The sequence below is a fragment of the Poromitra crassiceps genome (assembly GCF_964638095.1).
Source record: "Poromitra crassiceps genome assembly, chromosome: 1".
NCBI lineage: Eukaryota > Metazoa > Chordata > Actinopteri > Beryciformes > Melamphaidae > Poromitra > Poromitra crassiceps.
The window spans coordinates 111,864,314-111,877,024 of record NC_139623.1 but is presented as its reverse complement, the minus strand read 5'-3'; the positions used below and the strand labels follow the sequence as shown (position 1 = coordinate 111,877,024).

The following is a 12,711-nucleotide window of genomic DNA, read 5'->3' as shown; positions in this document are numbered from 1 at the left end:
GGAGAAAGGACCAACAGGAGTGTTAGAAGAGGTTCTACATGAGGAACACACATTAGAAAAAGATTAATCTGCAAAAACTATGTGTGACCGCCATCTCACCCCATGTGTGACCTATATCTGCTCAAGAGAAAGGGAGAGTGAGTGAGTGAGTGAGTGAGTGAGTGAGTGAGTGAGTGTGTGTGTGTGTGTGTGTGTGTGTGTGTGTGTGTGTGTGTGTGTGTGTGTGTGTGTGTGTGTGTGTGTGTGTGTGTGTGTGTGTGCGTGCGTGCGTGTGCGTGCGTGATCTCACCTCCATGCGGCGGATGTCTATAGATAGTACAGTGGTGAAGAAGAACATCTGCAGGAAGAAGTCAGACACCAGGCCGACCACAGCGAACAGACAGAACTCCTGCAACAGAGACACTGTTAGCATCTCTCTCTGAAACACAAGCAGCTGGTGGCACGCTGACTACCTAGCTTGATTCTAGCAGTACTGTATGCACTGGTTACAGGTAAGGCTAACTTGTTAGCTTGGCGCTAACGGTACCTGTTGATTTGAATGTGAAATTAACTAAAAATTTGCGTTTTTCCCATATCAATTCTTTTTTCACTGTTATTGCACATTATATGCATCCATTTTCATTTATTTTTATATTAATTTATTTTCATACTGTATATTTTCAAATCTGTCTCAGTATTTTCTACAGGCCCAAATCTTATAACAGAGTAGATGTGATTATGCGGCAGTATCCGACTGAAACACAGGAGTTACCTGGATAGCTGGCACCAGAGTGAAGTATCCGATGAGGATGATACACAGTTCAGTGGCCATGTTCTTCATGATAGACCAGCTCTCATTACTAAGGCCTGGGAAACAACAAACAACAAAATAAATAAACTAGAGGCACCAGAGCTCCCTAATGACCTGCCATTTTCCCTCATTAACATATACATATATGCAGCAAGGTGTTCCCAAAAGATCTACTCTATATGGGGAACCTGTGGCTTAAGTATGAAGTTTCTATCATGAATTGTTCTTGAGTTATTAAATGTGTCTACACAGAGACAGACAGGCGACAAAACTCAATTTGCTTGGGTTTAGCTAAGCCTCAGACACAAACTGGCAGGAAATTGACTAATTAAATGTATTGATTTATCCAATGACCATGGCAGTTGGTGACATCCAAGGTTTACTAGCCACTTTTATGACTTTGCTAGCCAAACTGATTCTTAAATACTCCTCAAACTACTGTGCTGCACAGAGCGGATCCGGCGGGCCTTCCTGCCTGCTGCCATAAGGTATCACAACAAAAACTGTTAATGTAAAAATCTGCTACGTGTACATCTTGTTCTTATTTATGAACGTTTTCTTTCTATTATAGAAATATCTGTTATTGTTATTACTCTTATTACTTATTGACTGCTGTTAGTTTCTACACTGTTTTATGCACTGCTTATGCTCTATGTGTTACTTACTGTGTTACATATTTAATTTGTCTGTGTCCCTACTGTCTTTTTCTGTGACTCAAATCCTTTTGTGTTCTGATGTTATTGCTGCTGTAATGCCTTCATTTCCCTTCAGGGATGGATAAAGTACCAAACTTGAAACTTGAAACTATAGATACGGTATCTAAATGATGGGTGGTTGCTAGCCAAACAGATTTTTTAAATAGATATGGTATTTTAATGATGGGTGGTTGCCTGCCAATGCAACAGAGTGGACAGAGTGTACTAATTTACCAACGACTGGTGTTAATGTCTAAACCTTGATATATATACACACACACACACACACATTACCCTGAGCGATGCGTAGTTTGACCTCAAGGTCGACGGGAGTGGATACCACGGACTTGGTGAGGACCAGGACGTTCTCTAGGCCGATCACCACCACCAGGTATGGGAAAATCTCTCTGTACAGAGACAAGAGACACAAGGACAACCTTCAGACTAACATGGAGAAACACATTTACAGGAATAACCATATAAAAACTATATAAAAACCCTCATGCTTTACCAGAAATGAAAAGTCACGTCTTTAACTCAAAAAGCAACCCACTAACCGCTAACGTTAAGTTAACTAGGGCTAACGTAAATGCTTGCTGTGTTGATACAGTAGCCCAGTCGGTAAAGTTACCACTTTAAAAATAACAGTCTAATATGCATTTTGACATTGTTGTTTTTTTTATCTGCACACTATGCAGCCATAGGCTTTCGCTACTATAAAAGCCTGTTTATTTCTTGTATTGAGTGATACACTTTACTAGGAAAAATAAATTAACATTTAGTCAGAACTCACAAGTGTTCTTTGTTTTGTGTTGACAATAGTGATGTCAGTTTGTAGTGGGTATAGTGAGTTAGATCAGAGCTATGGAATAGAGCTTGCAAGTTGACGCCATGTTTGTGACACTCAATGCTGAGAACAGCGGGAATAGAACGCGAGAGAATAATACGTGACATCAGGGCAGGCTGGCTAGCTCTATATTACATCATCCATCTTTGCTCACTACACGCTTATCCTTTCTCACCCTCAGGGACATCAACTATAGGTTAAGAACTTGTTTTTAAAATACAAAAATGTGAAATTATTGTCGGTTATCGGTTGAAAAAGTCCATATCATGCATCCCTACCCCACCAATAAATATCGGCTATACAAGGAAAACTACAAGGCTTGGCTGCTTCAAAAAAAATTATAGCCAAAATTGACCGGCCACAGCCAAAATTTGCAGACTCTTGGCTGGAGAGTCTGCAGGTCACTTCCTACTCTGACCTACTCCTACTCTGAAGTTACACAAAGATTAGCAGAGAGAGTGTAGATAAGCTGGGAGAGGTAAGTGTATAACTGGGTCAGGGAGACACAGGAGACTGTCAACAGCTCTGCCAGTTACATCACACACACACACGACTCCCACTCAACAACCCGCTTCTGTAGAGGGAGTCATGAGTAAGCGGCATGTGCAGCATGTATGCACTGCACGGTTATGCCTTGGTGTGTGTGTTTGAAGACACACACACACACACACACAGCCCACTGTGGGCTTTTGCATGGATGCCGGTCAGTGGTTGAATGACAGTGTGCCGTTGTCACGCCACAATGTCGACATTCTAATCGGCCTCAAACGATTGGCCGCAAAATGTCAACATGGGTAGATCTCCGCCCTCTATGGGAAGCCCCGCCCACATCCACACCCTGCTCCTTCTTTTTGTCAACAGTCACACATCAACTCTGAACCTGCCGTAGAGATTTCTGAGGATGACTGGGAGACAGTTTGCCATGATGCACAAACCCAGACTATCAATACCAGATTCAAGCTGCTACAATATAAATGGATTATGCATACATACATTACTCCATACCTGTTACATCATTTTGACAACAATAATCCTGATTTATGTAGTAAATGTAGTCTAGAAGTCGGCACTCTATTTCATTGCCTCTGGAGCTGTCCGAAAATTAAGCAATTTTGGGAAAAAGTCATACAAACTATATCTGACATTACTGTTGTTGCATTGCCGATCTGCCCACAGGTATTCATTCTGGGGTTACCCCCTCCTGGGTTAGGACTGACAGGGGCAAATAAAAAGTTACTAAACCTTTGTTCACTTCAGGCTAAACACTGTATTGCAACGTCTTGGAAGAGCACGGAGGCACCGACAGTTGAACAGTGGTTTAAAAGTCTCTCCAATGTGCTTGCCATGGAAAAATTGACTTATGCCGTCAAAGGGAAAATGCAAAACTTCCATAAAGTATGGGGACGATTTATAGAATACCTAGAAGGTCGCACACCAGGAATGTAAATGCCTTGTAAGAACTGCTTGAATAATTTAATTTAATTGATTTTTTGTTTTATTTTATAGTTGTTGGTTTGTTTGTTTTTTGTTTTGTTTTTTGTGTGTGTGTTTTGTTTTTGTTTCGTTTCTGTATTCGTGTGTATGTACATGTACATGTATTTATGTCAATACATGTTGTGCAAAAAAAAAAGGAAAACCCAATAAATATATTTACAAAAAAAAAGAAAAAAAAAACTCTGAACCTGCCTGCTGTAAACAAATCTATATAGGCCTAAAGTCAATGCTGAGGAAGTGGAAAGTGAATGTGTGTGTGTGTGTGTGTGTGTGTGTGTGTGTGTGTGTGTGTGTGTGTGTGTGTGTGTGTGTGTGTGTGTGTGTGTGTGTGTGTGTGTGTGTGTGTGTGTGTGTGTGTGTTCTGAGTGAAAGTGTGTCAGGGAATCTGTCTCGTTCTGTGAGTAAGATAAGAGTTAATGATGAAACTTTAATGGGCCATTGCAGCAGCAAATAGCACAAAGAACAAAACAAAGAAACAATAGGAATAAGATCAGAGTAAAATCAGGATAATAGATAGACAGATAAACATACACAACTGTCAATTTCAACACTTGAACATGCTAAATGTAACTATAAAAAGATATAAAGACAGTGTTGAAAATAAGCAGGTAGACAGGCATGCCCTGAAGCAATGTTTCATGACTTTGATTCCTTCCTTCCTGGTTTCTTCATTTTGTCTAGAAAACTTCTCAGAAAGGTTCTAAAGGGGAAACGGTCTGGTTTCTACTCCAGCTGTGTTTGTTGTGGAGACACACCAATGTCAAGCTGAAAAATGCATGCTGCTATATTCCTGCAAAGTATTCCCTCATATTCCTCGACTTCCCACGAGAATTAAGCAAATTCCCAGATTTCCCTTTGTCTGGTACTCTGGTAAATTCCATTGTATTCCAAAAATTGCCAGACCAGTTGGGAACCCTGAGTATAAATCTTTCTGGAAAAGAAAAAAGAAAGAACTGGAAGGAAGTTGGAGAAGGCAAAAGTCTGATAACAACCAAAAAGATCAGTGCTTCCACATCCATTTGAAGTTGAATTGATTTCTTGACCCGGCAAACACACATTTGGAGTCAACTCTCCATATCCATTAGTTTGACAATCATGGCTAAAAAGAAACATCATCTAATCTCAGATCACTGCCAAAATCAAATCAATTGTTCCATTGGCCCAAGGCCTATCTGTCCACTCAATTACAGGGAAATCTGAACCACTGTGTAAATATGTGAAAAATGTGTATGTCCATACCCTCCGTTGAGTGTGGGCGTGAGTCCAAACAGCGTGCACAGTCCCACGGACATGAGGAGCGAGCTGAGCACCGTCACCACAGCAGCCAGAGCCAGGCCCCACTTAGACTTCACCATGTCGATCTTACCTGCAGGGAAGGAGAGAAACTATTCTATTTATTTTGACTAGCGCCCCTCGCTGGCTCGCCCGCTGAACTGGCTGCGCTCATTTCTACCATGCCTTGGTTTGCCCTTGAAGTCTCGCCCGGTCGCAGACGCAGCTCACACGCATGCTCGCCCGCTCGCAGATGCAGCTCCAGAGATGGGAAGTAACGAAGTACAAATAATTATTTACTGTATTTAAGTAGATTTTTCGGGTATCTGTACCTTACTGAGTATTTATTTTTCTGACAACTTTTAACTTTTACTCCCTACATTTTAACACAAGTATCTGTACTTTCTACTCCTTACATTTTCAAAACAAGGTTACTTTAGTTTTAATGCACAACAACAACGATTAAGAAAGACCGATAAGAAACGGGGCAGAGTGAATAGAGATAGCTCATTCCAGGCTCCGCCAATAGTATGGAATGGCACTCGTCCGGTCCTCTAAATGTCAGCTAGTGATTGGCTCTCTGTCAATGTTACGAAACTTCATTGGCTAGACAGTCTCCTAAGGGGGCGTGGACATAACCTGGAAAAGAAGTGCACATTCCACCCACCAAACCACATCATGTATCGATGTATCAGAACGACGCACCAAACGTGAGAACGCTGCCATAAAAGAGACGAGGGACGGACACTCGGTCGCGCTGAGAAATTGCGTCTGTGAATAATGTGATCCATATGTCAGCCAGAGGAACCAGCAACATGAGCGATGCCGCTGAAAGTGAGGTTGAAGTTGTCAACACTGCAGACCCGAATGAGCCAGAGGCTCTGACATGGTAACTTCTTTTTCTCAAGTCTCTTGTTTACATGGCGTAATAGTTGTCTGATCAGACTAGGGATGTCACGATACTAGAATTTCTACTTCGATACCGATACCCAGGAAAATATCGATACTCGATACCATTTTTGATACCACGCGGCGGGATGACAACACATCAAGAGGCATAAAAAAGAAACAAACAGATGGACGGACAGACGCACGCTTCTCCATAATCTAGGCCTGATAAAACTCACTAAAAACTTTGACCTTACACAGAAGATTACACCTGCTCTAGTGATCAGCCTATCAGAATACTTTGAATTTATTGAAGCAAAAGATACCCACCAATGACAGGGAGGGAGAAATCAGTGGTATGTTTGATTTTTCATTAAGAGAAAGCACTGCTGATATCGATACAGTTGCAAATGAGTATTGTATCCGTTTCAAATTTTTAGTATTGATAAGTATCGATACTATCGATACTTGCACAAAGGATAGTTACATCTTGTCTTGTGTTTTTGAGTCACACCGACCTATTAAAAGTTTTTCGCTGGCATCGAGTTTACATACAAAGTCAATGCAAACGAGCGATTGAGCATATATTCGCCCGGGAGAAAAATCGCTGGGCGTCCGAGCGACAGCGACAGAGCGATAGGGCGAAAATTCGCCCGTCGCCCGAGATGAAATATCCCAACTTGAGCGAAATTTCGCTGGCAACAGTCGCTTACTGCTCAACGCTGATTGGCTGCCGTAACCCCGGAAGTGGCTGCAGTAAACACCAGCACTTTTGTGATTAACAATTTGCATATTCATATATCCTGGAAATATTAATGAGGGAGGAATAGATGTCATTTTAAGGATTTTAATGATAATTTGACTGTTTTTGTGGAAAAACCACAGCATACATTAATCAAAGTAGAGTTTTAAGATGTATAAAAACATGTTTGTAGGGGATATTTTAAGTTCAATAGTCTTCAAATTATATTACTAATATGACGTGATGTTCAGTTAGGCACAGAAACATCCGGTAAAAATACTTTTTACTTTTACTCTTTGAGTACATTTCATAGCCTGTACTTTTTTACTTTTACTTGAGTAAATAGTTGAATCGGTACTTCTACTTTTACCAGTCATTTTTTACACAAGTAACTGTACTTCTACTTAAAGTGTAACTTACCCCCAAAACACTTTTTTTCAGCTTTTAACCAATATGACTTTGGGGGTGGTGTGTGAAGAATTCTGGTCAAAATTTCCACATTTGAGACCAAACTGTTACCATTGTACCATTTGTATCATTTTCAGCAGCATAAGTTCCCTCTATGGGTTCAACACTGCTTTTTTTTGTGCCCTCAAATGAATGTGAGATTTGGTACATCGTGACGTCACGGTGGTATTTGCGGCGCGAGCCCTTTAAGAGCAATGCATCCATGGGTAATCGCCTACTGTGGCTAATATTAGCCGCTAGTTAGTTATGTTACATGGCAGTAAAACGCCACTGAATGACCAAATTGATATAACTTTTAACCATTTCGAGTAACACTGTTTCCATACGGATCACCAGCGTTAGTTTGTTGTTTATAACGTGGCTATATTCATAACGTTTTCTATGATATCTATCTCGGATACACTGAAAATACTGGGAGGCGGGCGTCTCTGTCGATGATTTGATTTGACAGTTCTGGGCATTGGTGTTGGCGTTGGCCAATCCTGGCGTGTTCCAGCCCCAAATCGATTGTGTTCGGGCGCAAAGCGAGTGGGTTTCAGGACGAAACAGTCTCGAGCCATTTACGTTATCTTTAGAGCAATATTCCTGGAATGGAAGTTTAACTAAACAGTTACATGTCCTCTGCATTCTACATCAAATGAAGACATTACCATTTGTTTTATTTTGTATGTTACATAAGCCGTTTTCCCACATGCGTACCGGAAAATTACCTGTAAGTCAATATCGGACATTTCCCTTCACACTTCTCCTCTGGCATGTGGGAATCTATCAGCGAAATTGCCTGTATGTGGGGGGTGGGGAGTGACGTGTCGGCAAAACTCCGAATGGTGAAATAAGTTTGCTTGTTTATCCATTCACCTGCATCGCGTTGAAGCACTTTTTACAGACTGGCTTCATTTGATGTGTCCGGGCTTGCCTTGGCTGTCGGCAACGTAAGCAAAATACTTCCACTTTCGCTTCGTGCATTTGCTTAGTCCCTGTCGGGCTGTGACTTAGGGAGGAGTCGGACTGTGGCCAGAGAGCGAGCAGAGAGGAGAGGGGGAAATCAGCACAGCACACCCACACATGAAGCTGACATAGGCTACTGCTCTTATTATCACAAGATCATTTCGCCAGTTTGCTTTAATGTGCGCGAATGATTAGATTATGCCCGCTGGAACATTAAGCAACGTGTGTACACCTCGCCATTGAGAGTGTCGCGGAAAATGACTGCACCCGTTTCTCACTAGTATCCGCTAAAACGCATACCGCTCTTCTGACAGGCTAGAAAGTGGTGAAATCTCCGCGACGACGGGGTCGCGCTTATACCGGCACGGTGCCTTTCTCACATGCAGGCATTAGACCACATACCGGTCATTTTGCGGTACAAAGCGCATGTGGGAAAAGGGCTATACTTATTGGCCAAGTTATGTTAGTTCATGGGGGAGGAATTCTGCCAGCTACAGAAGGGAGTATAGGCGGCCATCTTGCCTGCAGAGTTTTCAAATCAAGTAGAATACCGTTTTGCAAGAAATCTGGGGGGGTCAGTCCCCCTTTAAGTAAAGAATGTGGGTACTTTTCCCATCTCAGCGCAGCTCACACACGTGCTCGCCCGCTTGCAGACGCAGTTCACTCGCGTGATCGCCCAGACGCAGAAACAGCTCAACATCGTGCTCGCCCAGACGCAGAAACAGCTCAACAGCGTGCTCGCCCAGTCGCAGAAACAGCTCAACAGCGTGCTCGCCCGGTCGCAGAAGCAGCTCAACAGCGTGCTCGCCCGGTCGCAGAAACAGCTCAACAGCGTGCTCGCCCGGTCGCAGAAGCAGCTCAACAGCGTGCTCGCCCGGTCGCAGAAACAGCTCAACAGCGTGCTCGCCCGGTCGCAGAAGCAGCTCAACAGCGTGCTCGCCCGGTCGCAGAAACAGCTCAACAGCGTGCTCGCCCGGTCGCAGAAGCAGCTCAACAGCGTGCTCGCCCGGTCGCAGAAGCCGGTCGCAGAAGCAGCTCAACAGCGTGCTCGCCCGGTCGCAGAAGCAGCTCAACAGCGTGCTCGCCCGGTCGCAGAAGCCGGTCGCAGAAGCAGCTCAACAGCGTGCTCGCCCGGTCGCAGAAGCAGCTCAACAGCGTGCTCGCCCGGTCGCAGAAACAGCTCAACAGCGTGCTCGCCCGGTCGCAGAAGCAGCTCAACAGCGTGCTCGCCCGGTCGCAGAAGCAGCTCAACAGCGTGCTCGCCCGGTCGCAGAAACAGCTCAACAGCGTGCTCGCCCGGTCGCAGAAGCCGGTCGCAGAGGCAGCTTGCTCACTTTGCGACCTCTCCCGCAGTGCGGCCTCGCATACTCAACTGTTATTATCTAACCCCCACAGCTACAACGACTGATATATTGGCTCACTATTCTATTAAACAGGTTTATTGAACGCTACCAAAGTGGCTTGTAAAGACGCTACATTACCAGCCACAGTCTGGATTTGAGTCACAATAAACTATTGTGCGCCTGGCTTTCCATTACATGGTGTCTGCAAGTTTCAGCAAATTAAGTGCCTTTTAAATGCCATTATGCCAATTAAAATGAAATATAAGACTGCTTTTGCAATCGGAATAAACCTGAAAATGAAAATAACTAACTTTAGACCATTAGAAGATTGGTCTTGCTAACCTGAACAACAGTGCACCAAGAAACCACAACTTTTCTTAAGACCTCTAAATCTGAATTTGAGAATTTGTAAAGGCCTGCAGATACCTGTACCCTGCTTTAGTGAAACTGTCCATTTTAAATTTGATACTTTTACTTTAATAAATTTCAATAGAATTGAAAATGGATAGGCTTAACAATAGAAGGGGGTAATATAAATGTCTTCAAGATTTCTCTAAATATATATTTTTTTGTCACCGACACATGACACCCATGCAGTTCTGAAGCTCGAGTGTTTTTTTTTAGTTTCATGGGCCCAAGGGTCATAAAACACCAAAACTCAATTTACAAGCAATTTGTAGCTTAAACTGTCACCAACACACGCCAAGCTCGTCCACATGAGGCAATTCTATCTGAGAAGGTGTGTGTGTGTGTGTGTGTGTGTGTGTGTGTGTGTGTGTGTGTGTGTGTGTGTATGTGTGTGTGTGTGTCCAGAACTAATGTTTGCATTGGCAAGCCACTGGTCTTAGCTGGCTGCTTTCTTACAGTGGTGTACAATGTTCCTGTGTGAGGATCATCGCACAGGAACAGCCTTGGCACACACGCACACACAGTCTAGGCATGAGTCTACCTCTTTGGCACACTTCATAGATTAAACGGTGTGAGGTGTGCCAAGAAAGAACGATCAGACCCGACCCGACCCGACCCGACCGAACCAGACCAGTTATGCCACCAGATGTGATCAGACAAGTTCTAAATGCTTTAGTTCTGTCACAGCTTGATTACCGTTTTGTAATTTGCTCCAGTGCCTCAATAATAGCCACTTCTTAACATGCAGTGGAATCCGTATTATAACCTGCACCTAGCCGGTTGGCCTGCATGTTAAACAACAACTTGAATTACATGTTGGGTAACATTAGTAATCCCAGAATTTGCTTGATCATTAGCTAGCATCCCGCTAGCGATGCTAACATTAGACGCTAAGATGTCATTGTTGCCAGCCAAACTAACGTTAGTCAGAACTCGTCTGCTGAAGCCGTAGCTTTGTCTCCCGCGTACAAAACCACCATCTGACACATTTTAATTCCATCTGTTTGTGACTCCGATTCCGGTACGAGTGAGTCTGGCCTGCCGGTCACACCAGTAATGGATGGCTGGCTGCAGACCGTCCTGTGTTGTACTAGCGATAAGGACGATACGACTTCCAGCTGGATTTTCAAAGTAAAACGATTCTGCCCAAGTCTAAAGGACTCAGAAGTAATTGAAAACGTTTTATTTTTGTATTTCCCCTGTCTTTCTATAGCCGTTTTCACACATGCGTACAGGAACATTGCCTGTAAATCAATATCGGCCATTTCCCGGAATTTCCCTTCACACCTGAGGGCTCACATGTGTGAATATAGCCGTCAAATAACCTGTATTTTGGGGGGTGGGGCGGCACTGCAGAGCAGGCGGGGGGCGGAGGAGAGTGGCAAAACTCCGATGGTGAAATAAGTTCGCTTGTCACACAATAAATCACACTCGCTTGACTTAAGAGGGCATGTATGTTGTATCCTTCACATTCGCTAACCAGTCTTTGAACTGAAATCTTTGAAGAAGTTGGGAATCCCAACTTGGGATCCCTCAGAGAAATAGCCTGGCTGGTTCGATGTTTATCCGTTCACCTGCGTCGCGTTGAAGCACTTTTTACAGACTGGCTTCATTTGATGTGTCCGGGCTTGCCTTCGCTGTCAGCAACATAAGCAAAATACTTCCACATTTCGCTTCGTGCATTTGCTTTCTCAACAAGCATTGGGCGGCTTCAGATTAGAACAAGCTGCTGCCATTTTCGCTGTGTCTGTCCCTGTGTGTCGGGCTGCTGCTGCGGACTGAAGGACTGCGAGCAGAGAGGGGAGGGGGGGAAATCGGCACGCCCACACATGAAGCAGACATACCGCTCTTGTGACAACCTCCGAACTGGTGAAATGTCCACGATGACGGGGCCGCGCTTATACCGGAAAACAACTTTCACACATGAAGGCATTACACCATTCTCTGGTCATTTCCCGGTATAACGCGCATGTGTGAAAACGGCTTATGTGAGAGATTTAGATTGACAGCGCTGCATGCTGTCGTGGCACAAGAGCAGGGTGAGAGAGAGAGAGAGAGAGAGAGAAAGACGCTACAAATTCCAAGGTGCACGAGTGCGTGTTATGAAAACATTTATACGCACTGGCAGATTTTAAGGGGGGAAAATGTGTGTAAATACACGCACTCTGGAGCCCTGAGTTATCAACCAAAATATAAAGAGGGCTGTTATAGCGCCACCTAGTGGTCAACTAGTGTAATTTTTCCGCCCATAGTAAAAGGTGACTCTGTGAACCTACCTACCAAGTTCAGTAGCTGCAGGTCTTGTGGTTTCTGAGTGGGAACAAATCGGCTTACAAATTGGTGACTAAATTGGTGACTATATTGGGTGGACAAACCCTGTTATAGGGCCTGCGCCCTGCATGCGCTGGTCACTTTGGCTCTCTACAGCAGTGATTGCCAAACTGTGCGCCGCGTCCCACTGGTGGGCCGTGGAGGTACTGCAGGTGGGCCGCCAGGACAAAAGAAAAAATAATAATAGATGTTTTTGGACAAATATAAACTACCAAATGGACTGTACTTGACTAGAAATGTTGAATAAAACACTAACAAACTAGGTTAGACCACCCAAATCAGTGTTTTTATTTCACTATACATCCTGGAACTTGGCGCTAATGGCGTTTGCATACTCCATCCACATACATGAAACGGTTAGCATTTGAGCTACAGTAATACATTGTAACATTGTAAAAGCAACATTACTAATTATTAATTATTAATGTGATTTGGGGGATGCACTAGGCCTGGGCGATATGGCAATTTTTTTTATCACGGTATGT

The 12,711-nt window shown here is 43.7% G+C and overlaps 1 protein-coding gene across 1 annotated transcript in view; it reads right to left on the bottom strand.

Moving 5' to 3' along the window:
* scap (SREBF chaperone) overlaps nt 1-12,711 on the bottom strand; it is a 115,114-nt gene that overhangs the window by 46,508 nt on the left and 55,895 nt on the right. The window contains exons 8-11 of the mRNA XM_083634307.1: nt 5,066-5,192; nt 1,780-1,892; nt 752-846; nt 290-388 (exon numbers count right to left, since the gene is read on the bottom strand). Of these exons, the coding sequence (XP_083490433.1) occupies nt 290-388; nt 752-846; nt 1,780-1,892; nt 5,066-5,192 (434 nt within the window). The remainder of the gene's footprint in view (nt 1-289; nt 389-751; nt 847-1,779; nt 1,893-5,065; nt 5,193-12,711) is intronic.